General features: G+C 42.2%; 1 protein-coding gene across 6 annotated transcripts in view; it reads left to right on the forward strand.

Annotated features, from left to right (window-relative positions):
* CEP128 (centrosomal protein 128) overlaps positions 1 to 27,802 on the forward strand; it is a 205,401-nt gene that overhangs the window by 15,290 nt on the left and 162,309 nt on the right. For all 6 annotated transcript variants that reach the window (XM_080974122.1, XM_080974123.1, XM_080974124.1 and 3 more), the window contains exons 8-12: positions 9,519 to 9,635; positions 16,947 to 17,033; positions 18,785 to 18,859; positions 21,274 to 21,406; positions 23,473 to 23,633. In XM_080974122.1, the coding sequence (XP_080830248.1) occupies positions 9,519 to 9,635; positions 16,947 to 17,033; positions 18,785 to 18,859; positions 21,274 to 21,406; positions 23,473 to 23,633 (573 nt within the window). The remainder of the gene's footprint in view (positions 1 to 9,518; positions 9,636 to 16,946; positions 17,034 to 18,784; positions 18,860 to 21,273; positions 21,407 to 23,472; positions 23,634 to 27,802) is intronic.

Here is a 27,802-nt window from a genome sequence, read left to right on the forward strand (position 1 = left end):
ATGGGACTTTTTGTAAACCGAGGTACTGCTGTATATGGAATGTTACCTCAGTTGCTGCTCAGTGTCAGATAGGGGGCTATATGATGAAAAATTTAGTGTATTAAACAGAAGACAGGCTATATTTTGGCTTCTCTGGACTATTGTCCAAAAATAAAATCTCAAAATTAAATTTTTCCAGCTCATGTGACCTACTCCTGACATCAGATAGACCGAAAGGCTATAAAAACAACCCAAGACTACAACCCTAATTCATTTATTTAACCCAAATAGTAATGGCCACCCATTCTGGCCCATAGAACATTTCCGCTGTGATATCAGTATGCGCTTTTTAAAATTATGTGGATCTATGGAATAAAGATAATCAAAATGCAATCTAAAAAAAAAGAAGACATTTAAAAGCTTGCTTTTCATTGTTCAGAAGCCCTAAAATCAAAACAAATCTCAGTCGGAAAGGCTGAGTTTTTGAGAGTTGCATTGAAAGACAACCCATGGAAAGCCTCAGGGTTAAACTCAACCCCCCACATTGCAGCACATTCTGCAAATGAGAAAACATCATGGAGTGACATGTCTTCAGATTATTACTTGTGTAATGGGGGAACCGCTGTGTGTAAAATTAAATACTGACATCAAAACCTCACAACGTTATCATTCCCTGTTGGCTTTGCAAATAATAATAAAAGAGTTACATAAGTCAAAGGGAGCTGTGAAAATGTGTGTTTGCGTGTGATACAGGTGAGGCAGTAGTTGTTGGTTTGTTTGTTTTTAACAAAAAAAAAGTCTTTAACTGAGCAGGCCTCAGCCTTATGGATGTCTGCTATTGGAGGTAGTAGGCCTCTGAATGCTGCTTGGTGGGGATCAGAAGTGGGTGAGTGCTGTGCTCATGTCTATCTTATGAGTTTCCTACTGAGGCATCTGGCTGGCCCTCTTACTGGTAGAGCACGTCCTTTGCATACAAAATTTCCTAAGCTTCAGTCCCTGGCATCTTCAGTTAGTGATGGGAGAGGCCTCTATAGATAAGAGACAGAGATGGATGGACCAAATGGTCTCATTCTGTGTCAGGCAACTTCTGTGTCCCTAAATGTATCTTTTAAAAATAAACGTCTCTGCCCCCAAACCCAGCCTCTTGCCTTCCACAGATTTTTTTTTATAAAAAAAATATCATTTGCAATAATTTCTAGCAGAAGGCTTATTCCATTTCCGAAGAAGAAATTCAGGAAGTTTCGGAAAGTGCTGAGATGAGGGACACTTGTGCCAACTGGAAGTCTTCATTATTTCTACAAATTTACAGTACAATGCAGTATGATGTTAGCATGCAGGCAAGTACTGTCAACATAGTAATTAAAACTGATCTGGAGCTGCCAAGGCAAAAAGAACAAAGAACAATTTTGTGGCACACAGCTCTGTTTGTTTGTTTGTACTTGTTACGTTACAGTGATTAATTATTCTTGATGAAGTTGGCCGATTTTGTCTACGCATGCCAGAGGATCCACGCAGAGTGGGGGAAGCATTGGCAAGCTTGTGCGGGGGGGGGGCGGGGGGGGCAGCCCTCAGGCTTTGCAGAAGTGCATAAAAACCTTTATTTTTGTGGAAAGAAACTAAGCAGAGGGAGGACTGAAAAGAGCCCAATGAGAATGAAACATGCTTAGCGACTACAGGCTGCTGAGTGGTTGTTGGGAAGCTGGGGTGGGGAGAGCAAAAAACAGTGGAGGGGAGAATGGACTGTCCAGAAAGAGGGCCTAGGTGGCTGAAACCCCAAACACGGTCAGTCTACATGCCAACATTTTCTTGCAGGTCCCATTTCATAGAATCGTAGAAATGTAGAGTTGGAAGGGATCCCGAGGGTCATCTAGTCCAACCCCCTGCAATGTAGGAATCTCAACTAACAAAACAACAACAAATAAACCTATGGTCACATAAAGCACCATCAATAAACACACAAGACATAACCGGCTGTGTTCTTAAATAAATAAGGTATACTATTCATCGTATCAAATTGTAAATTTCAACAGAAGTAACTCATAAAGTTCAACAAACGAACAAAGCAGAAGACGCAGTGGATCAGATCATTCTCTAGTCAGTTCTAGTCAAATCCTTTCACAGTAGTAGCTGCTATTATGCCATAAGATCCACTGTCTTGTAATATCACACATGTGCTTTAACTACTGATGAAGCCCAGGATGGCGAAACAAGCCCAATATTCCGGAAATCCTTGTCTAGACTCTGTGAAAGGATTTTGTGGAACTAACAACTTTTCATGTAGATTGTTTGGACTTTATGAACAGACAGGTGGAATAGACACCATTACATGGATGGACCTTATGCATGAACTGACTAGAGAATGATCTGATCCACTGCGTCTTCTGCTTTGTTCGTTTGTTGAACTTTATGAGTTACTTCTGTTGAAATTTACAATTTGATACAATGAATAGTATACCTTATTTATTTAAGAACACAGCCGGTTACGTCTCGTGTGTTTATTGATGGAATCTCAACTAAAGCATCCATGACAGATGGCCATCCAACCTCTCCTTAAAAAGCTTCAATGCAGGAGGGGAGTCCGTTCCACTGCTGAACAGCTCTTACTGTCACAAAGTTCTTCTTAGTTGGAATCTTCTTTCTTGTAACCTGAAGCCATTGCCTCGAGTCCTACCCTCCAGAGCAGGAATAAACAAGCTCGCTCCCTCTTCCCTTGAGATATTTGAAGATGACTGTCATCTCTCCTCTCAGTCTCCTCTTTTCCAGGCTAAACATCCCCAACTCCTTCAACCGTTCTTCATACGGCTTGCTTTTCTTTTTTCTTTACCGTTTACGGTTTGTGTGCTGTTAGAGATAAATGCAATTTATTATTATAATTAGGAAAATAGGAAGCTGTTTTATAGTGAGTCTATGACTACTTGTCCATGTATCTCTGTATTGTCTGCAATGACTAACAGTGTTTCTCTAGGGTTTTGGGTAGGGAACATTCTTAGCCTTAGCTGGGGATTGAACCTGGGACCTTCTGCAAGCCAAGCAGATGTCCTGCAGTGGATTTCTGTATCTTTTGTTGCCATGTCTATTAAAATGGCTGCTCTCCAGGGGTGTGTAGGCTTGTTGATTATGCTGCTAAGAGCCTGTGACACTTATACATTTCTAAACTTAAAGGGGGGAGAACAGCTGTTAGCACTGCTTCAAACTGTGTTGATACAAATCCTGAAAACTCATTTGAATTTTACCATGCATATATATCACCCTGAAACATGGGTGGCTTTGAAGGGTTTGTGAAAAGAAATATATGTTTCCCTGTACATAACCTGAGCATTTTATTGGGAAAACTCTGGCATCTGAGGATTTGCAGTTATTAGCCCTATTTTAGTTCTTTGATCTCTGCTCTCTGCTCTCCCCACATATGAGATATCTGCATTGAATTAAAGTGCCTTAAATTAAATTGCATTGAATTAAAACAGTATTAGATTAGTATTATCTTTAGTAATCCAAGAGCAGCATTATTTGCACTTTAATTTCAAATCCATATATTTGTCTAAGGAAACTAGGAAGGATGCCTATTCTCAGCCTTGAATTTTGCAATAATTAATAAAACTTCTGCAACTTACACAAACACTGTAACTATTTTGTTTTAGCAGAGAGCATGTATGGATTTTTTTTTTTTTTGCAGATGACGTAGTGCTATATTTAACAAATGCTCACAGTAACAAAGATGAAATTGATAAAGTTTGTTTGGTGACATACATAAGCTTAGACAAAGCAGCAGTTATTGGATCATATGTTAAGAAAGAATTTTGCATCAACAATAACTTGTTCTAAGTGAGTCCAGTCACACAACTAGGGGTATTATTTAGGCAAAATTACGTTACAAGAATACCTTTCCAACTTGGATGTTGAATAAATCAGAATTATATTGTTATGGGATAGAATTTTAGAATATCCTTTTTGAGACAGAATTAATGCAGCCATAATTACTATTTTTCCCGTTTAACTTCTAGTGCTGAGGAATTTTCATGTTTCACTAGGTTTTAAAGGAGCAGCAAGGAATGCAGAAAAAAGGTCTCAGTTTATTTTTCATTACAAACAAGCAAGTTGTGAAGGGACAGATGAGGAGGTTGGTGCGGTGTAAAGGGAAGGGGGTTTGGCTAGGTGTGGGGCAAGGGCAGTTGGCAGAGGGGTTGGTGGATGAGCTGACAAGTGGAATGAGCAATGGGGGCATCTGCTGGTTAATAAAATTTATGAAATCAACTTAGTAGAAAGTGGTAGTTCGAACAATTAATGAAATTATAAATCGAAGGCTTGTGCATGGTCCAGCAACGTGCCCCCATATTATGAATTGAGCTTTCCCAGAAACTATGCGTGTATTCCCTTTTGTGTAGGTGCGCAGATGGGATCTTTGCTTGCACATAGCAGCTTTGGAAACATCTACAGCATTAGCTAGAGAATTAGCATCTCCACACCCCATCCTGGTGCCAGGGATGGTTCCCACAGGTGCTTAAATGCACATGAGCAGCACCAGTTTAATAGTTGTCATTGAAACAGTGCTGATGGGTTGGGGAAGGGGGTGGGGGCAAGATCCCTTCCCCAGGCAGTCACAAGTATTGCTTGTTTGGGTTGGGGATGAAGGCATCTCAGGGAGTTGACTCTCACCAGCACTTTGCGGAACATGGCATGCCTTTGCCTTTTGGCTTCTCTCTGGGAATCCGCTTTGGCTGCTGTGGCTGAATAGTTTAACGATGAGAATTTGGGAATGGCCATGAGGACTGTTTTGGCTTCAGCAGCCAGTCTTGGCTTCTGCTATGTCTTTGTATAGTCCTTTGTCCAAGTGTCCTTTTACTCTGCCCAGATGACCTTTGGACTGTGAAGTCTAGGTACTCTACCTGAGATTTAGGCTCTCACGCTTTAAAGACCTCAAGGCTTTGCAAAGAGAGACTGGGACTCTGGAGCGAAGCATCAAGAAGCAATGTGAAGACCCCTTTCGCTGTGAGCGAAACCCATAGGTGTGCAGCGCAGGCAACCGACAAATGTGCCACCATCTTCTGATCTTGTGCTGGTCTCAGTGAAGCGTGGAATTTGAGAGATTTATAGACCTGATCCTCTATTGACAAAGGGCAGGCCATGGAGCAGGGGTGGCTAACCTGTGTCTTTCCCTCTGGTTGGGCTCCCCCTCCCTTCAGCCCTTTCATGTGTGTGCAGCAGGACTCTTGACACTCTCCTCACCTCCGGCAGCATCCACTTGTGCTGCTCAACAAGCTGTTCTTGAAACTCGAGGGAGCTTTGTGAACAGAGCTGGACAAACTGTAAGGACCTGTGACCTAAATACAAATGAGGAACCCTTGGCTTGCAAATGGATGCAGTGGCGCATTCTCAAGTGGGTTTTCTGATTCTACTGCCGTGTGTTCTGCAGAAGCAAAATTCCGTCTATTGTTGGATTGCATTTGCTAGAGCAGCACAAGCCCGAAAACACCTGTCTCATGTCTGACATGTGTAGTTGTGCTTTAGCCTTGTATGCCGCCATTGCCTGCATAAGGGGCTGGTTGTGAGTTGGGGCAACTGTCTCCCCGACACTTCTAGAATACAGCCTCTGCCCCCTCCTTATTTGGTGTTTCATCCTTGGAATTCCTGTGTTGGAAGTTTACGTATTTTTATTCTTTTGACTGAAGTTCCTGTTGATTGCATACTGTGGATTGCAATTTCAGTTCTCTCAAGTTCTGTTCCGTGGCTACAGCTGCTTAGACTTTTAACTGCCCTTGACTCTAGCGTGCTGTTTTTTAAGTACTTGTAATGATTGGTTTCTTTTGGAGCGTTGCTTGAAAACCTTCCATCTAATGTTGTTTGAAAAGTAATTTGGCTCCAATAAATCGGGAATTAACCTTCAGTAATCATGGATTAATCATCCATTCTTGATACTTTTTAAATGTCTTTCCCTAAAAGAGAAAGCAAGGAGAGTTCTTTCCACAACAGTGTAGCTCAGATTGCTTTTGCAAAGAACACAGAATGCCGATGAAATAAAGGACTATATATATAACAATCTTAGGTGTTTTTAAAAACATGGGTTCGGTTCTGAAGAACCGTGAGCAGAAGGGGGAAAAGCATTGCTGCTGTTTCGTCAGCTCTGTGATGTTGCACTGTAAAAAAAAAGTCTCCCATTTGCATGCGTTTAAACTAGGAATTGCATTATAACGTGATTAGCAAGGTGAACAAGGAAGATACAGGGTGTTCAGCATATAAACTCTAGTTGCTCATTGAAAAAGGCCTTGTGCAAAGTCTTGCATAAGAGTCTGAACATTGGCAAGGACTTTGCTGAATTTGGGGGTCATTCCTTCCACATCCTCCTTCTTCCAGGTTGTAAACTGTTCTTCCATGAGTAGGTGGTGTTTTTGGCGAGCGAAAGGGCACTTTGAGACTCAAGCCAAGGAGATGACATTGGTGTGTTCGGTTAAATTATGAATTTAGGGCTGACCTTTTTGTTGCGGCAATTCCAACCAAGTGTAAATGGTAAAGAAGCAGTTTAAAGACGGTGGAAACTATAGCATAGTTTCAGTAAGTGCAGACATTTTGGGAGGAAAAACACAACCTATACTACATCTAACCTTCGTAATTGTGGACGTTGGTTATGATTGTAGTGCCAACTCCAAATATGACTTAACATTTATTGTTTGCAAATCATATGGATAAATGTTGCTGCAAAATGTACTATGACGCCATGAATACAGTTCTGCAGCATGGAAACTGCAATAAAAAGCAATAACTACCATAAAGCTATAATAAGTCCCATGTTTGCATAGAATGTTTAACTCCCTGCTCACTGCTAGAGGGCAGTGTCTGCAAATAGATGAGGAAAGGAAAGAATGAAAACCGCAATCTAGGGAAGTATTATTTTCCTGTTTTCTTTCCCTGTAAAGCAAAGAAATAATTACAGCAAATAATTCTTCTGATCATATTACTGCAGTTACTGATTCATTCAGTCGTATTTTTTATTATTTTAAGGCCAGAGGCTATTCTAGTTCAGTTCTTGATTTGTCATTTAGCAAAGTTACAACAACAAAAATCCTGGCAGTGGCATATGGAATTTCAGTGTGGTTTCACAAAAATCTAATTTTCACATTATGGTAAGTTGTCTCTGATCCAGTTCCCCATGTGTACAACCAGTGACCCTAGATGGGGTTGCACATTTCCATCCACATCAAAAGACTCATCCTGCCATTCTAATGTGGTCCAAATGTGAGTCTTGTCATCCAGATGCACATTTGCACCTGGAATACCTGCAGGCTTGTGAAACCTGCTTCCGCCTATGAATCTCTCTTTGCTCTGTTAGGGTGGCAGTGTGATCATACTTGACCAAGGATTTGTCAACACACACACACTCACACACGTTTTGTTTGAAGGCACATGGCGCTGCAACCTTGTTGTAAATAAGCAGGTCAGGATCTGAATGGGAGAACACTTGGGGACGCATTAAGCTCCACAAGATAAAAATTTGTAAGAAGTATTTTGCTGGATTCTAAGACTAATACAAGTTCTGCCTATTTTTTTTGTCATAATTAGCTGTGCTTTTTTGAGTTGTGAGAAATAGCTATGCAGGGCAGTGGAGCCTCACTTGTGACCAGATTTCCAGCTCATTCCAACTCTGGCTTCTGAGGATTCTCCAGGCTATATGCTCAAGGCTGTGATCAAATGTTCCTCCTGCTTTTTTTTTCCTTCTAAGAAGAAGAAAGTTGAGATTCTCTTCACCCAAATGCTGCATATGTACCGTGTGGGTGCAGACATGCCACACGCAGACATGATAATGGCCTGTTCCTCTGAAGCTTTCTTTTCCTGCCTTTTGTGTTCAAATATTTTGGAGGTCCCAAGTCGCAAGGTGGTTAGACTGGTCTCAGCTAGGGCCAGGGCCTTTTCAGTACTGGCCCCGACTTGGTGGAACGCTCTGTCACAAGAGACTGGGCCCTGTGGGACTTGACACCTTTCCGCAGGGCCTACAAGACAGAGCTGTTCCTCCTGGCCTTTGGTTTGGACTCAGTCTGACCCTTATGTTTCCCTCCCCTTATGGTTTTGATCTATGGGCTACTTTTAAAATGAAGCTGCATTTTAAATTGCATTTTAACCTGTATTTTAAATTGGGCCCCCCCCCCGTTATGTTTTTACTGTAATTTTACTGGTGTTAGCCGCCCTGAGCCCGGCTCTGGCCGGGGAGGGTGGGGTATAAATAAAATTTATTATTATTATTAACCTTGTACTCGCATGCAAAGCACTACATGGTAACAAGGAGGAAAGCTTACGTGTGGCAGTGGTCAACGGGTCAAAAGAACCCAGTCTGTTACTGAAGAGACTTCGGGTTTTAGCATATGCAGATTGATTGCAATGCTTTTTAAGTTCTTCGTGGCTCAGGATACGCCCCCAAGTGAATTAAGCAGCATTCCCTGTCTCGGCTCCACCCAAATGCCCTGGGCAAGGCCCTGAAATTAGGCAAGGGAGAGAAAGACTTATAGAATCATAGAAATGTAGAATTGGAAGGGACCATGAGGGGTCATCTAGCCCAACCCCTTGCAATGCATGAATCCTGCCCATAACCATACTTTGGTGGGCTTCAACCACAAACCTTCTGGTTAACAGCCAGACGCACGGACCCATTGCGCCACAGACTCCAAAGAAAATGCTGCCTTCGGCCGGGGTCCCATGTGAATCAAACCGTACAATGAGACTCGGTCTCCAAACTCCCCAAGGCAGCCCAAATTTGTTTGCTGCATTTATATACCGTATATACTCGAGTATAAGCTGACTTTTCCAGCACATTTTTGATGCTGAAAAAGCCCCCCTCGGCTTATACTCAAGAGGGTTCTTTCGGGCTGCTCCTTCCGCCTCCGCCTTTGCCGCTGTCGGTGGCGGAGGAGGAGGAACGAGCAGCCTGAAAGCAGCCATTTCGGGCTGCTTGTTCTTCCTCCGCCACTGCCGCCACCACCAGGTTTGTGGTGTGATGAAACGGCTTATACTCGAGTCAATAAGTTTTCCCAGTTTTTGTGGTAAAATTAGGTGCCTCGGCTTATATTCGGGTTGGCTTATATTCGAGTATATACGGTAGCATCTTTCTGCCAACGTGCCTGAGGCAGTTTACATTTTTAAAAGACTAAGACAAATAAATGGCATGGAGTGCAAGGCTTGGGGAGGTGGGGACAGTCCAACTGGAGCCGGTCCGGTAGTTGTCTTTGCTTACTCGCTTTGCTTTCTTTCTCCTTCCCGTGGGACAGGTGTTTCTCTTGGCCCTATGAAGGGAGGTGATGCTGGAGGGCACAGACAACCTGAGTGGAGCTTGCCCCAGCCTTGTTTCTGTGCCCTCCCCCCTTTCGCTTTTCGTCTTCTTTACCAGAAGGCAGATAGGCATTTCATTGCTAACCAACGGAGGACTTCACAATTGTATTTAGGCCTTTGCATTTACTTTGCTAGAAAAATGAGTGATGGTTTTTTGTTTTCTTTTTAACTTTCAATGCCATGCTAACGGAAGAATTTCACTTCTCCCCAACCCACCTTTTTCATTGAAGGTGTCGGAACAGGTGGAGAGGAGGCTTCAGGAGATAGAACGAGAAATCCGCTCAGAAAGGCAGCTTGTTGAAAGACGTCAGGATCAGCTGGGACACATGTCTCTGCATCTGCAGGAGGTATGCAAAGCAGTCGAGTTTTTTTAAAATACGTACAGAACTGCATATCTATCTGGTCCTTGCTCCCTGTCTAGTCTGAGCTAATTATTTCAAGGAATGACTGCCATTTTTGCAGATGCGTTTTGTTGTGCATCAAGCGAACTGTCAGACAGCCATACATGAAAGGGGTTCTCTTCCCTGAGGCAGCGAGTATTTAAAGCGTTTTTTTGGTTCTGAGCAGGCTTTGGGGTTTTTTTGTGTTTCTTTTTAAACATCTTCAGTTACACCTAAGATTTAAACTGTTAAAAACGCTGTTAACAACCACCTTGTGAATACTGCTCTCTTGAAGCCTAAATATGATGTAATGAATAGCCGGTTTCCTCGTGCTGTATAATCAGCTTTGCTTGAAGCAAAATGCATCTGGCAGAGTACAAGAGTTTGTGCTGTGGAGACAAACTGAGCTATTGTTCGCTTTTTGAAAAGGCAAATTAAGGCCCTTTTGGCCCTCTCTTAGAACAGAGTGTGTGAAATGCCTGCAAGAGTGGTAGAGAAATTACTCCACCCTAACACTTGAAAACCTCGGGGAGATAAAATGCATACTTTGTAATTTTAGATTTAATTTAAGTGCTTGGGCGATTATTTGGATAGTCATCTCTGACTGACTTTACTCTGGTGTCTCACAGAGTCTATGAAAAGTTTAATTTCATATTTGGTTGCCTTAATACATGTGGTGACCTATGTGCTTTTTTAAAAAAAGGCAATTGCAGATTATACAGTGCAGTATAAGCCGGTGAGGATTAATTTAGATTGACACTTTCTGTTCTGAAAGAGTGACTCTCCTTTCGGAGGTCACATTAAAGAAGAAAAAGAGAGAAAGTAGCGTACATTTTACTTTGGGTAAAGATTCATGTGCTCTTCTTGGGTCAAAGAGTTTTGAATTCTCTCTCTGTCTTTAAATTTCACGGAATGGTGGTAAAAGGTTGTGATCCATTATAGCGGAGAGGAAATTAAGGTGTTTAAGTTCTGCACAGTAATTTCTCAAATGGGCTAGCAATTTATTTATTTTTTCCAGATGTTTGTCACTTTTTCAGGAGCTATGTGCATCTTTTGGTACCGGCAATAGCCAATTGATTTGCAACTGCGCAAGTGCGCATTGCACTGAACCCCAAAGTGACTTTAAAAATGGCAGATGTGGCCCTAAAAGAACCCAGAGAGGGCAAAAAAGAAAATGTGAAAACAGTGTCTGGCTATCCCATGAGCTTTTGTAAATGCAGTCCCAGGAGCCCTTGCACCGACTTCTGAGGCATGTGGAGAGTTATTGAGTTTGAGCAAGGAGGTTTGGAGGGAGTGATTCTGGTGTTTTCAGGCTTTGCCAATCGTGTTTCAATTACATGCAATTTCATTGATGAACGCGATGCCTTGGAATGTAACCTCCTTGTAAATTGGGAGTTGCCTATGCTGTTGTTTCCAAACCTCTGTATGCATCTTTTTAAAAAAGGACAATAGCAGGGGTCCACTGCCAACCACTGCAGCCCCCTGGCCCAGCTTCCTACTCCTGGCTGTCATTTGCCTCTGTTGGAAGGTTGCAGAGCTGATGAACCAGGGCTTGCGTTATGTTCTTACCACTTTCCCTGAACTGTGCTTATCATGAGGCTTTGATCAAATAAAAGAAATTTGACCAACACTCAAAGCCAAGGGATGCCACTGTATAATAAAGAGTGGTTTGCCCAGCTTGCGCCCCAGGGAGGTAACTTTGGTTATGCTAACACAGCGGTTTGACTTCACCCTCAGAGACACATTCCATTGTCTCTTGCGACAGACAGAAGCCAACTAACTAATTAACTAACTAACTAACTAACTAACTAACAGCCTAACAGCTAGTCAACACAACTATGTATTTAGGGTAAGAATTGATTTCCTGCCATTTGAATTGATTTACATGGGATTAAATTTGCTTCTCAGAGTTTATTTATCTTTTCAGTTGCTTTCAAATCTTTACGACGCCAATGCATTTTGAGGGGGAAAAAAGCCTGCAGAATCTTTGTGGCCACTAGGAGCCAGTGTTTTGCCATCCGTGAAGAGCAAGGGGGCTGAGCAAATCCCATTTCACAGTTTCAAACCTTGTTGGAATGTGCTGAATTTCTTTTCTCTTTTTAGTAGTGATGGCATAGAGGTGCGCATTTTATTTATACCCCCTACGGTCCGGTCTGCAGTTAAACGTGTGATTTCTTTATGCATGTTGCATTCCAGAGTGCTAATTGTTGTTAGGGCACTCTAAAATGTTTTCCAATTTCTCTTCCCACCCCCCACCCCCCCAATTTTGTGATTTGGACTTTTGACATTTTTATGTTTTTCTTGAACTAATGCCTAAAGAGAGGCATTAGGGGAGGTGTGTGGAGGGGGGAGCAACTGAGCTCCTGGGTGTTGGGGTCATTTCTTGAGGAAGTGAACATAATGAGGAACTGTATATTCTGTGCTCAGGCAAAGGGTCTAACTAGTCCAGCATTTTGTCCCCAACTGGTTCCCTGATTGGCCAACAGTAGCTATGGTGAAAATAAAGAGTGAGCTGAAGATCACCTTCCCACAACACACTGTCTGCATCCCCTAAGACAGTAGTGGTGAATCTGCTGCCCTCCAAATTTTGATGGACTTCAGCACCAGCCAGCATGTCCCAATGGTCAGCAACGATGCAAATTGCAATTTGGCAACAGCTGAAGGGACCCCTGTTCACCACCCCTAATCTAAGAGGCATTCCCCAGTTCAGGACTGTAACTGGCTTGTCCCCCTGTCCATTCTTCAGATCTTCTTGCGTTGCTCTTCTAGTCTCATTGGAGAGAAGTCCTCAGTCCCTTACAGCTGGTCCTAAGGGCCAAAATGGGCTGTGCTTCAGACATTGTATTTATTTATTCATTCCTTTAATTTGTCAGTCACTTCATCTTGCCTAGGGCAACCCAAAGCGACTTCCAACCAAACAAATTGACAATAAGCCCCACATAGAAACGTTAAAACCAAGAGGAAAGAGAAATGCATTAAAAAGATCCCACCCACAAAGGGATGCACTGCACAAATATAATCCAGAGATGGATTAAAGTGTGATAATGTAGTGCTAGACAGACAAATGGATGATGGATATGTTCAGTGCCCATAGCCATCATTTCTGGCCCTGCCTAGCCCTGGACGTGGCACAACCCTTCTTAATGCAGCAGGAGCCTTGACCTCCTCCAGTGGTGGAGGAGAAGAGGATGCTTCTGGTGCTGTGCTGCATAGCATCTGTTCTCTCTCAGTGTCTCCTGGGCCATGGAAGTACCCTCTCGCTTCCATGAACTTGTCAGGTGGTAAGCAGTGGGGCCTGTAGACACCTGGCTTTTTGCCTCTTGTCAGTGCTGAGTGATTTTTATCAAGGAGAAGAGTTGTGCTCGCTGGGCGGATCATTGAAAAAACTTGCCAGCCGGGCCCAGGGATGGTGGTGTTTCTGAGGATGCTCCTAACCGGCCTGCACAACTTAAATGTTTTAAGTAAGCCCCCCCCCCCCCCGCAGGAACTTACATAAGATCAGTGGAAACAAGACAGTCCCTGACCACAAGTTTACAATCTAAGGGTTGCTTCCTGAAGTCACACATGTCAGTTCTTATATTGATCAGTTGGAATGGAGGGAAGGAGGAGTCAAGCAGAGCTGATCTCAGCAGGGCTGATGGAGTGGTCCTGCTTCCCCCCTCTCCCTCTGCCAGGTGGCAGTTGATGGAGGAAGGAGCTAAATGGGGCTGGTCCTCCAGGCAAGCTGATGGAATGGTCCTGCAGCCCCACCTTTCCTTCTGCTATAGCTTGACAGAATGCTGCTGCTTGGTCCTCTGTAAAAGGATCTTCCTTCTCATGGACCTTTGATGCTGTCAGAAGTGTTTTTGAGAGTCAACGTGTTGAATAACAGCTAAATTGCACTCCCGAAAATGGTTGGTGAGGCGAGTCTTCCTGCTGCAGAAATGGTGCTTATTCTTCCTTGGGAAGGATTCTCTTTCTCCTTCTTCTGTATATTTGGCATCCCTGGCTTTAATAGCACCATCCATCAATTTACTTGTGATTCATGTTTGGCTGATGGGTCTGCAATTTCCCAGGCTTAGGAAAAGAAAAGCTTCTTATTACATGCATGTCTTGAGGATAACCCTATTTAACAATTACTGTGTCTGTAGTACGCACCTTCTTATTTATTCTTCCATAACTTTTAATTAGAGAAATATAGCAGCAAACACAATTGCTCTTGACACCGTATGACACTGACTTTGTAATTGCTGTAGCTCTTATCTGAACTCGATTTGTCACTCCAAAGCATTATCGTAGTTTACTTAGATAGTTGGCTCTTTGGGGGAAAGTGCCTGTCATTAACATTGGGTGTGTGTGTTTTTTTTTTTATAAATAAGTTTTAAGTGTTATGCTCTACACCAGTGTGGTGTAGTGGTTAAGAGCAGTAGTCTCGTAATCTGGGGAACCGGGTTCACGTCTCCTCTCCTTCACATGCAGCTGCTGGGTGACCAGCAGTCACACTTCTTTGAAGTCTCTCAGCCCCACTCACCTCACAGAGTGTTTGTTGTGGGGGAGGAAGGGAAAGGAGAATGTTAGCTGCTTTGAGACTCCTTAAAGGGAGTGAAAGGTGGGATATCAAATCCAAACTCCTCTTCTTCTTCTTCTTCTTCTTCTTCTTCTTCTTCTTCTTCTATGGTAATCATAAAGGACTGTTTTCCTCTATCCAGATGATCACTTTTAAGAAATTAAATAGAAGCCCGAACAATGGGCTGATTCCCCTCCTTGGTAAATATGGGCTGGGATCCAAAGCGCCACTTTAGGCATTCCCACAAGCTTGAGCACGCCTGGTAGGGTTTTCTATCACAGACTGCTTTTGAAAGTCTTCTTGGTTTCAAAAGCAGCTTGCTGTGTATGGTGGGTGTCTGCTGTTTTGAGAAACACAAATCCAAAGCCCCTCCTGATCATGCAGAACCAGATGTGTGGGTCTTTGGAACACCCCCTTGGTCCAGTAGGAGGCTGGCAGCATGCTCCCTTGGTTATTCAGCTAGGGGAACTGCTGAATAGGCAAGGCTAGGCAGTGGGCTGATTTGGACGTACAGATCTTGGGTTAGATCTCTGGGACCTGTGCAAGCTTTGTGCCTGCGGACTCCGACATATGCCACTGCCAGCCCTTGTAGCTCAGTGGTGGAGAATCTGCTTTGCAGGCAAAAAGTCTTTGGTTCAATCCCCAATATCTCCAGGAATAATTGGGAATGGTTTCCTGTGTGAAACCTTGGAGAGAGCTAGATGGGCCAGGGGTCCTCCCTTCTCTGCACCAGGGGTTCTCCCTTCTTTTCCTCCCTTCTCCGCACACTGCAGTTAACCCAGGAAATCCAATCAAATGATTGTTTCCTGTTAAATCCAAACTCAAAACCTTTGATTATTAAGTTGGGAACGAGCTAGGATCTTCAACCATAGTCTGAAGTTGGTTCTTTATTTCTGTTAGGTCACAATTGACTGATGCGAGTATGCTATTGGCGGAGCAGTCTAGGCAAAATAGGTTTGATTTACTTCCAGGTGTGGTATGTGAGAGACTCTGCATTTTCCTTGGTTCTGAAAATTTCCTTTCGTGTGTGTGTATGTGCTGTTTAGTCATATCCCTCCTTTTCGTAAAACCAATACAGTTATGGACTATTTATTTTTACTGTACCTGGAAAATAAAATGGAATGGCTTATTTGAAATACCAGTGGGGTGAGAGATTGCTTTTTTATTTCATGTTATTGCTGCTTAATGGCCTAAATATCCTTCAGTGCTGCTTTGATAAGCTGAGGTTGGCATATTGATTTCCAAGACTGAGTTAAGATGTCTTAATGATAAGATGCCTAATTCCTATTCTGTGTTAGCGAAATCTTCCACGGTTACTTATTGCTTCTAGTTTTTCTTCGCTAGTATAGCTGACATTGTGGAGCCAGTATGCAAGGCATCTCCAAGCTGCATACATTCCTCTGTGAGGTAAATTCACCAGGAAACTGCCTTAGACCAAGTAAAGATTATTTGCCTACATTGCCAGAATTGTCTTCTCTACCTAGCGATAGTACTTGGAGGGCCTAAACTTCCCCATAACTGCTACTTTCCTGTTTTAAACTGTTTAAATCTAGTTAAACCTGGGTTACTTTGAGCCCTTTATTCTACTACATTTTGGTGCTCACCTGTGCTGCTTAAGAATCATGCAAGGAGCCCAGTTATTGGTTTACTATTCTGAAAATGTTCTTCCGATAGGCTTAAGTTGGGCTTCTTGGGCTGGAGCCAATGAGACTGCCCTACCCTGTTGTACACATAGCCATGTTGACAAGGGGACTTCCTAGATTTGTCTGCAATTATACAGTCTGCCTCCTGCCTGATGGCCCCATTACTTATCACTTCCAGCAATGTTGGGTAGACATATCAAGTGGAAGTGCAATACTTTTGTCAGATAAGGTAACGGTAAAGGACCCCTGGATGGTTAAGGCCAGTCAAAGGTGACTATGGGGTGTGGCACTCATCTCACTTCAGGCCAAGGGAGCAGGCGTTTGTCCGCAGACAGATTTCTGGGTTATGTGGCCAGCATGACTAAACCGCTTCTGACGCAACGGGACACCATGACAAGTGCTAGAACCCACGGAAATGCTGTTTACCTTCCCGCTGCAGCAGTACCTATTTATCTACTTGCACTGGTGTGCTTTCGAACTGCTTGGTTGGCAGGAGCTGGAACAGAGCAATGGGAGCTCAACCCACTGGAAGGATTCACACCGCACGCTGCAGACCTTCTGATCGGCATGCCAAAGAGGCTTATTGGTTTAGACCACAGTGCCACCTGATGGGTGACTTCCGACTGAGTGGCAGAAGAGGGCTGTTTAACCCTTTCCATCCTAGCTATCTGTATACTGAAAATTTCTTTCTCCACACACCCCACTGTTTTTCTCCCCAAGAGGTAAAAGATAGGGGATCTTATATATCTTTTGACAGTTAAAATAGGTGTGGGAGTTTATGATTTTGAACATACATCCAGCTTGGGAAAGGGTTAAACATTCTGTGTCTTGAAGGGAGAGTTGAGGCAGGCTGAGGCTCAGCTTGCTTACTGGGGTATGGAAGCTAATGGATTGCAAGGTATCAAGCTTAGTTGTGGACACTATGCATTCGATACATCTATTTATAGCTTTGCACGATATAATCTCACACACCAGTGTGTTCTGCTGTGTTTGTGCATGTGTAAATAATACAAATGTCAGCATATTTTATAAATTAAGGCTTTGATGGTTTTGCAAAAAAGAAACAAATTCCCATTTTCTTCCTTCAAGGCTTTAAAACAACAAGATGCTAAAGCTAATGAAGTGGAAACTGTCTTGAAGAATAAAGTACTGAAAATGGAGGGTGAAAAAAACAAAGTAAGTTGTGTTTTTTTTAATGTTCATGGTGTAGTATCTTCATGTTGCAATTGATGCAGTGACTTGCACCCATGCTTTAAAAATATGAAGTATGTTTGCTTTAACATATAATAGCAGGTATCAGCATCAAACTCTGTGCCTTTCATAGTAAGATGTCCAGCTTCTTTTCAGCAGCACATGCCCAGATTGTACTGCTCCTTCCAAGGTGACCTACATCAAGAATACTTAAGCCTGTAAAAACAGGAAGGTGTCATACTTGTTGAGGCCCACGCAGATAAATTTGGCCCTTAACAACAGTTAAAACACTCACTGCTATTAAAACTAGGGGGTAGGAGAAGAAACCAATAAAACAAATGCACTAGAAAAGCGAGAATTAAAATGCGGCAAAAGCTTGGTGAAATTAAAATGCCTTCCCCACCTGCTGAGCTAACCTCCCTTCAGAGGGATTTTCACAACTGGGGAGCCACCACTCAAAAGATCCTCTGTTGGGTCCTTGCCAAACATACCTTTCTTCTGAATTATTATTCTCTGAATTATTATTAGGCAGCAGTAGCTGGTGGCGCAGTGGTGCACGCTGGGTGGCATTGTTCATCTGGCTTCCCCGTTCCAAACTTGTGTGGAACTTGGCGGGGTAACTGGCTCATAACTTCCAGAGGCCTTGCATTCAGCATTGGGGACCCAATCCTGTGGCCCTCCCTTTTGGCTGAGAATAGTCAGGTCCCCTCCCTGCTTAATTTCAGGCACTTGACTAAGACGTCCCTATTTTAGGAGGCCTTATAAGGTAGTTTTCTGTTTGTATGATGGCCTTTCTTATTCTCTGTTCGTGTGTGTGAGTAAAACACATTTGATTCACACTGCTTAGGAATTCAAAATAGTAAGCATTATAGAAATACCTTAGAATTAGCATTATAGAAATAGGAACCGGATTTGTTGCATCTCGCCTACACTGCACCAAGCTCCCCACCCCTTTTCCCCTCTCGGTAGAAGGCAACCCCACTCAGCACTGGGAAGCAGGACCACACTGCCCCTGTTATGCTGCCAACTGCTACTGTCATTCAAGTTAACACAGGAGGAGAAGGTCCTTGAAATATCCTGGTCCTAGGATGTTTGGAGCTTTATATGTAATAACCAGGATTTTGAGTTAGGCCTGGACTCAAACCGAGTGGTGTGGTCAGGAAAGCCAAGTACCAGAAATTATTCTGGCTGCTGCATTTCGCAGCAGCTTCACTTTCCAAACCCTTTCAAGGGCTAATATAACTATAACTAAGAGGGTATTTGTTGTTCTTTCAAGAACTTGCGTTCAGTTTTGAGTTAATCACAGACATCTGCAATACCCATTCTTCATTCTGGCTTGAAATTCTGGGTGTTTCCTTTTTTTAATGTGCCTTTGGGTTTTTATTTTTTCCCCTTCTCAACCTGGGATTTCTGGTTATTATGAGACAAACAACCTTTCAAACTGCTCTGTTTTGCTACCTTGAAAGGGGAGCCCATCTAGAGTATGAGGGAGATAACACGTGCAACTCAGTTACATAACGTAGTTTTTAGGAGAGGAAGAAATGCATGTATTTGTAAACAGATTGTTTGATCTAAGGAACCATTGGGATAATAGGCATTTGGCGAGCTTAGCAAAGTGTTGCATAGGAAATGAGCGTTCAGCAGACTTCTGGGTATATTAAATATTGTAGCTAAATAATTCATGACATTACTAGCAGTGGAATGATTTTTTTGTCACTCTTTCTAATCCGAATAAGCTTGAACAAGATTTGGAGCAGTCCCGGAGGAAACTGGATCAGTCAGAAAACAGCAGAGAGGTTCTTCTCCACCAGGTAACCACTTTCCTGTGTAAAAACCTGTCTCCGTTCACAGTAGGCAGTGCTCTTAAAACTTTCTATCAAATAGTGCTGTAGGAAGTTAGAAATAAGTATGATAAGAAAACAGTCACAAAAGTGCATACCAAGCTTTATTACAGAATGATAGTTTATTAGTCTGGTTCTCACATGGCGCTAAGCTTAGTGCAAATGTGTAGGCCTCCAGAAAGGAGATGGTGCTTTGCTCCAGTCCAGTCATTGTGCTGCTGTGGTAAACTATGGTTTGCTTTAGCATGTTTTCCAGACTCAAGCTCCTGGTCTAGCCCTCCCCGGGGAAACTATGAGCCATAAACCAAAGGCAAGTCTTGGTTTCAGCTCATGATTTGTCTGCAGAGAGCAGAACTGCTACTCTGGGTTGAAACAACATGCTAAGCCAAGCTGTGGCTTTGCTTAGTGCAGCAGCAAAGGAGTCCAACATTTGCTCATTTGTTCTAAACCATGGTTTGACTTAGTGTAACACGCAAATGAGAGCAACATGAAGCTGTTTTGCCAAAGTCAGCTTAAGAAATGTAGCAGAAGCTGATTGGCTTGCTTATCTTGTGGCATGGCATATTAATATAATGTTTTGCCTTTTGTATCCTGCTCACTCTAGTGAAAGAACACTTAGCATGTGTGTTTGTTTGGCTTTATAGCTATTTGGGGGATCTGAACCAGGTCTGCTGGGCCCAAGTTTAGCACTCTGTCCACTGCACCACACTGGGTGGGTAGGGGAAACTAGCATTTGAATATGTTGTATGAAAGCAGGAGGGGACAACAAGCTACATGATAGCATCAGCAGCTTGAAGGACTTACCTTATACTGTAGTTTGCCACAGCTGGAATGTGCCTAGTGCTTGCTTTCAGGGATTGCTCTGCATTTGGATCTTACTCTGTTCTAATTGACACTTACTCTGTTCTAATTGAGAGCCAGTGTGGTGTAGTGGTTAAGAGCGGTGGACTCGTAATGTGGGGAACCGGGTTCGCGTCTTGGCTCCTCCACATGCAGCTGCTGGGTGACCTTGGGCCAGCCACACTTCTTTGAAGTCTCTCAGCCCCACTCACATCACAGAGTGTTTGTTGTGGGGGAGGAAGGGAAAGGAGAATGTTAGCCGCTTTGAGACTCCTTTGGGTAGTGATAAAGCGGGATATCAAATCCAAACTCTAGAAAATTAGTTCTCCAGACTCTGTCATGCCAAATAAGACGCTCCATAGCTGTTTTTTTAGTTTGGTTAAAAATAAATTCTCACTTATGCATTCACAGCTGTATACCTATGGATATGATGAAATAGATTACACGTTATATTTATGGTTTACTTTCTTTGGGTTTAAGGGTTGTTTAATGTTGTGATAGTATAAATTATTGGGCATATTTCAATATATTTTGAAAGAGCAGAGGAAGTAATTTACTAAAGATAGTGAAAAGAGCAATTGGATTCCTCCACCAGCAGCACCCCACCCTCCGTCCTAGAACTGCTTTACCTTGTTTTACTTTTGCACAAGCAAATTATAACTTTGCGAAAACAAATTGCCTTGAAGTGGCTAATCTCTCTGCTGGCTTCTAGCTGTATAATTTATTCAGAAGCAAAACCAGCTAGTCAAATAAACCTCTTTGTGTTTCATTGAGGCTCGGTTGGTGTCCTTGGTTTTGTAACAGCCCAGTTTTGCCCCATCTTTTTGTTGCAGTGCACAAAATTACGCAAAATGCCCTCAGAGGGCAATTTGGGATTGTTACCCCCATTCCATACATGCATAACCTGTGAAGGAACCTGTGTGTGCTTGGGAACCTTTTGAGTAGGCAGGGTTTCTGATTGCATGTGGAGAGGTCCCTTGCCTTATTTTTCCTATTATTAATTCATTTAGATAACAACATTTCTTTAAGAATGGCAAAGCAGTTTACAAAAGACAAAATAAAATATAAAACAATTAAAACTAATAAAAGAACCAAGGCTGCTTAAATCTTCTAAAACAGCACATCAGTGTAGCAGCAGTGAGATAATACTCACTGGCAAAGCAGTATAGTGACTGATAAGATCAGGTATCCCAGCGGCCTCCTTTCAACAACAGCATGAGGACCCAGGGGCCTGTGTGAAGAGGCATACCTTAAACAACTCCCCAAACTGAAAAAAGCCGAAGACCAAGGCAGTTTGATAAAGAGGGAGCCAGGTGGAGATATCCTTTTGAATCTGAAGCTTCCATTTAAAACAGAAATCTCATGCTTGGCTCATTGCTAAGTATAGTGTATGGGTAATGGGTTATGATCACATTTTGCTTTAGGATCTTTTAAAGAATTGATAATGTCAGTGAAAATATGCCTCCACATTTTATTGAAATTGGTTTCTGGTTTGTTAAAAAAGCTGGCACTTGTCTGTGTATATGTGTGTGTGTGTGTGTTAGATTGAGGATCTTCGTTCCCAACTCCTTAGAGCAGAAGAGGAACGACTGAATCTTCACCATCAAATATCTCAGGTTGCCATGCATCGCCAGAGCCATCCAGCTGAGCAAAAGGATGACGGGAGGAGGCAAAGAGGTAACACTCTCTTTCCCATTACTATTCAGGACAGAAAAATAAGACCTTATAGTAACTATACCTTGAGGAAGACTCAGCGCTTGAAATGGCAAGTCTTGGTTTACTGAAAGCTGGAAATAATGGAGAACTGTGGGCAAAATCAAGTTGTGAACAAAAGCATATGTCTCAATGTCTGTTGCTCACAATCTCAGCACATTGAACCTCCTCATCGTGACCGAAAAAGACAAAAGTTAATTCAGAGATTTATGTGAAAGCAGTTGTGTAAATTAAATGTGAGCCATTATCGAAGCTGCAATTTAGCAAACGCTAGGCAGTTCATATTTCATATCTTAAATTCTTGATTTAGCAAAAGCCTTGCTAATACATTTTTTTGTTAGGTAGACTGGCAACCAGCTAGGATCTGATTTCTTACAGGCTGCTGAAGAATTATGAATTGGAATTTGGGCTTGTCTTGTCCGAGCTGTAGGTCCCTGCTATCGTAATGAGCATGGTAGAAGTTGCACAGAGATAGCAGAGGCAGGCAGTAGTGTGTGAAAAATATTAGGAGCTAGATCTGGAGCATTCACTAGAAGTAATTGCATCAGTAGGATCTGGAAGCAATCCACCGAAACCTACTGTTGTGTACTAGCCATTCATTTTCAAAGGGCTAGTAGGGGAGCACTGTGTGGCAGTAAATGGAGGTTGCAAATCAGCTGTGCTCAGTAGAGCTCAGCTTTGGTCCCATGTGATGCAGAACAAATCAATACAGGTTGATCTCTAAATGTGCCCTGCTGGTATGCTTAAAACGGCTATAAATAGCAGTTGCATCCTCAAGCCTCAATATCCCTCGTATATCCTTTCCACTGTATGAATGGAGATGCTTCTAGCCAAGGTCCAGTGGCAGGCTTGAAATGTGGATATTTCTGTTACTTGGCACTGCTCTCACTCTTGTCAGGGGAAACATGAGCATGGCTTACCTTCCTGACATGACAATGAATCTTATTTACCCAAGAATAATTAATAGGAAAGCCAAAGTTTTTTGTTTTTTTAAAAAAAGTATTCTTCATATGCATTCAGAAAATGTCATGGAAAACACATACACAATACTGTATTGTTTGGATACAGAATAAGTGAAATGGACCCTTTTCCAGGTAATGGAATTTGGGAAGGGCATTTCATTTGAATATTCTTGAAGGAAAGCAGGAGGGTGAAGAAGATGCAGTTATCTAACAGTATGGGATGCATGAAAATTCTCACGAACTATCAAATTGAGGCTGTTTCACATAATATTTTCTGCAGGAAGTTCAGAAGGTGTTCAAACAAATAAAGAACAGAAAATACTTTTTTGATCATTTTTAACCCAACTCCTTTTTTTAAAGCAAAATTTGAGGGGAACCCTTCCATCTTCGTCAGATGACACATTTTTGTGTCTTATCTTTGTGGTCTGCTGCCAGTGTCTATAAGCAATGCCTGCCTAGAACCCGATGGAATCCCACTTCTTTTTTGGTCAAGGTGTGAACTGCCTTAATCTTCATCCCATCCAAGAGTAATCCACAAGGCAGTAAGCTAATTTATGGAGGCCTGTGCTTGCCATGTCAGTCTCCTCATAGAATTGAAAAGAAATTTAAAGTAATTTGGTATTTACTCTAACCGAGCTATCTATCTTTCTGTTTATCTAACTATCATCTTATGCTATAGTCAAGGCCACCAACACTGCTGGTCGATAAACTTTGTTTTATGGGCTGATTTGACTTGCAAGAACAAGCATAGCTTCCTCTGAGCTCGAAGTCTTTCATCCTCATTTTGACATGGCCACAGTGAGGAGTTTTGAAGTCTTTGCTTCTATTTTTGCTTAGCTTCAGTTTGGTGTGTCATCTGAACCATACAAGCTGTGGTTTACTTGTTTCCACTAAACATCGTTAAGATTAACCACGGTTCAGGGTCTGGACAATATGTGAAACTATGGTTAATCGAAACTGGAATTGGCTGTTTCTGATTTTCCTGCAGCCATGTGTGTTTTATGTATGAGTGCATTTTTTTGTTTGTTGTAATATTTCTTACGCTAAATCATGCCACGTTTGTTCCAGTGGTTGAGAGGTCTGATCCAGAGAAACAAGAGATGGAAAAGCAGATCTGGGAATTGAGAGCACAGCTGAATCACAGTGCTGTTATGTCAGAGATAGAAGAGTTGAAGCGATGTATAGAGCGCAAGGACAAAGAGAAAGCACAGCTTGGAATACAAATAGAGGTAAACATCTCTTTAAATGATAAGCTTAGGTTCTACTACTTTTTGAGTTGCTGAAGTGTGGCCACACAAATAGTATGTAAGCCTGTGTATGAACTGCAGGTGAGAGTTTACATAATGGAATTTCACCCCATGGCTTAACAAAGGAAAGGATTCCTATGCATGAAAACTAAAATGTCTGGGTGAAGGATAGGCTTGATCTCTTCTCCATCACATCTTATTTCTCCCGGAACATCTCACATGTCATCTGGAGGGTTGCAGTGTGTTTTTCAACTTCATCTGCCCTTTGTGAGAACTAATCTGAAGTTCTGATTTTCCTAAAGAGCTAGCAGTTGACAGCACCCCCTTCTGACTTCTCCCCCCACATGTTGGTGTGCGACGTAAATTGCCTTGCGTTGCATCAACACAAACAAAGTTGAACCTCTTATACTGTACTTTCCAATTCTGTAGTCAAACTAGTAGCCCCTAATTATGCCAAATAAGAATGATTCTGTTTGTGAAAGGAACAGACGTATCGCAGTAGTCAGCAGATTTAGCTCATCTCTTCCTGTGCGTGGAAACAGCCCAGATTTACCACACCATCAATCACATGGAAATCATTCTCCCATTTTGTAGTTGCTGTAAAAGAAAGTGAATCTCTGTTGGTTGGAACCATTTGGATACACGCTGGTCCAGCCACACAGTCTAACTAAGCTTTGCTGGATACCCGATTCCGAATTAAATTGATGTTTCGTTTGGCATCAACCTTGTACCCATCAACCAAGCGAAATGGAGGAGAGGCGGCCACCAGCTGATAGCTGATATCAATGACTTGTGCATTTACTGAATCTTTTTTCCAGTTTTCTTCTAAACCTGCCATGTGCTAGTTTCATAATGTTAGCACCAGTTGTTGTAGTAATGCTACTAAATAGGCATTGCTGTTGTTCATACAGTAAAGCGAGCAAGCAAGCAAACAAACAAACAAATAAATAAGGGGCGGGTGTTCTGGCTCAGGCATCCAACCAGGAAAAAAGACTTTGGCAATCCCCAATGTGTTTTGATTATGCATGATTTTGACTTTAGACATGATCCACGGAACATCTAAAATCAGCAGGAGGAATTCAAAATAGCATAGCTGTCAACTTTTCCCTTTTCTTGCGAGGAATCCTATTCGGAATAAGAGCATTTCTCTTTAAAAAAAAAAGGAAACGTTAACAGCTATGAAATAGCAATTATTATTATTATTGTTGTTGTTGTTGTTGTTGTTTATACCTTGTCCATCTGGCTAGGTTTTCCCAGCCACTCTGGATGGCTTCCAGGAAGATATAAAACAATAATAGAACGTCAAACATAAAAAATTCCCAAGATTGCTCTGTCACTGCAAGCATTTCTTTCTTTCTTTCTTTCTTTCTTTCTTTCTTTCTTTCTTTCTTTCTTTCTAAGTTTTCCATGCTTTATTAAGTTTCATATATAACAAAAACAAACTTATATAAACCAAAAATGATCTTCTATAAGTAATCTTATGTAAATATACAAATCAAAATTGATACAATCTTATACAGTCTCTTTTGGTCAACGTTCTTACTAAGGTGTGATAGACTTCCCATCAATTCCTGGTGCATTTAAAATTTCTAATATTGAATGTACATATGATTGTTACCTTCATCTTTTCATATTTTCTAATACATTCTTAAAACGTATCGTACCAATTTTCCTTATTTCTTTGTTATTATTTTATAAAGTGGGCATTCAAATCACTTCAAGCATTTCTGCTTTCCTGGTGGAATGCTCTCACCTCTTTTCCTTCCTTCCTCCTTAATGGTCTGGGGGTTCTTCTGACCACCCTGAGTCAATTTGGGGGAGTTGGGGTGCATGAAGGGAGCCCAGGGGTAAGAGGGAGAGAAGCCCCATTGCTTTTGACCAGGCTGCTGTTAGTGGGACAAGTTAGTTGAATTCAACCATCCGTTTCAAATTCCAAAGTGTGGGCCTCAGAAGGAGACATTTTCTTTGTTCTTATTATTTGCCCCTGGTAGCTTATTTTACAAGTATATGAGTCAAGATGAAGTACCGTGCATTGATGCTGTGATATTTTCTGTGATCATAAACTTGGTAAGATACTGCTGGTGATGTGGACCTTCTCTAAAGCTAGTTAAGTTTTCTTTTTTTTCTTTTTACATTGTGATTTTAAAAATACCCTTGAGCACAGCTGTTACTCTTTGAAGATCAGAATGCATTTTAATCAACTCTGAATAGCAGAAATGGGCAGCCATTAGAGCAGCACTATTTAATTTGGCATAACAGCACGTCTGAAAGTAATCTTTAATTTCTTGTAATAATTATGTAATCAGGAATGTATTGGAAGCTGCCAGCTTGCTCCGAGGAATGTTAAGGACAAACCAGAGTTCAGCAATCCCTTTGTCAACTTTAACTTGAATGAGAACTTACGAAATAGATGGCAAAATAAGTAGAAATCCATTCTGGACGCAAAGTGCCATTTGTTGTAAATCTGGTTGCTAGGTCTTTAATATTTTTTCAGAGTCATACTTTTCCTGCTTCCCATCGTAACTCAGTGGGAGAGACACTTGATTGCGTGCAGCAGGTCCCAGGTTCAGTCATTGGGATTGCCAGGTGTAGCTGGGAATGTCCCCTGTCTGAAATCCTGGAGAGGTGCTGCCGTTCATGGTGTAGATAATACTGAGTTAGATGGGCCCAGTGGTCCAGATCTGCATAAGGCAACTTTCAGTGGGTGGAACGCAGTGTCACGTTTTCCCAATGCTTCTTCTGTTTGTGCAAGCATTGCAGATTTCCAGATGGATTGATGCCTCCTTTCTTCCCTCTGTGTGTTGTTTTTGGGGTTCTCCTGAACACCCCAAGCCAATTTGGGGAGGAGAAGGAGGGAAACCTGAATTGCAGAAGCAGAAGTCATTGCACATGACTTCTGCTGACAGAGCTGGTCAGGTGAACCTGCCCTATGTTTCTATGCTTAAAATGGAATATAATATCATACTAATACTTTGTTCTCCAACATCCCTTATTTTACCATAGTGACCTTTGGATATAATAAGAGTGCCAGATAAAGTAGTATGTGCAAGGGAAGCAAACTTGGCTTTTTAAGAATTTGATTCTGCGGCAGATCACTTCCTAGATGCCGAACAGTTTCCAGGAATCCAACTGTTCTGCTTAATAAAAAATATACATATTGATAGAACAAGGTTAAAAGAGCCTGCTTTTTGTATGTTTAAAATCCAGAGGCTTAGAGGTCTGTCTCACAAGAACAATCGTATAATACACATTTTACTTCCCGCTGTTAGCCTCTAAGGGAGGTGGCAGCAGCTGCAGGAGGTGAAAAGGAAATGGATTATTTCCCTCTTGATGCGACATTAAGCCGCAAAAGGCTGTGAACTTGAAAACTACAGTAGTGAAACAGCATTCCATCAGATCTGTTCTTTATAGTACTACTTCCAGCTGCAAATCTAATACGGGTCTGTGCTTTTTCCAGATGGTTTTGGACAGGCTTGTTTCAGAAGAGCAAAGTTGCCTTATGGTGATAGGGGAGGGAAGTATCATCTATCTGCCTCTGAAGTGCATGAGCGATGCACTTCCTTTGATTATCAATTTGTCATTACACAGGATGTGTAGAAGATTTAAAACCGAGATTCTCTGGATTCTGTGGGCTGAATCTTGCATGTGCGCGCGCACACACACACTCAACTCTTCTCCCAACATGCATTCAACCACAGCCCATCATCTGCATGGAGCTTCCTGGCAGCTGCTAATGATGATTGACAGTACTCTATCATTTACATGTGAGCAGCATAACCTGCCCCCGGAGGACAAGTTTATACAGAGTGTGACCCATGTGATCAATGTCCTGTGCAGGTGCTGTTAACAAAGACTTCCTTGATAGCAATGGTTGAAAAAAACTGCTGCACATTGCAGGTTTCAAAGGTATATTCAATAAAGTTGTGTATTTTTCGCAGACACTGGGAATAGCTGTAGGGTCAGTCATTTTGGCATTTTCGTTTGTATATGCCTGCCTGCATGCAAAAGGTTTGTGTATGTGTGTGTGTGGGGGGGGGGGGGGAATCTCCACTTCTGAGAGGAGGTGTGCAGGTAACGGTGCTAGTAGATTTAAAGGACTCTTGCACTGTTTCCATCACTGCCCTCTTAGGGTTTCCAAATAATTTCTCCTT

Source organism: Podarcis pityusensis (assembly GCF_964106645.2).
Source record: "Podarcis pityusensis genome assembly, chromosome: 1".
Classification (NCBI taxonomy): Eukaryota; Metazoa; Chordata; class Lepidosauria; order Squamata; family Lacertidae; genus Podarcis; species Podarcis pityusensis.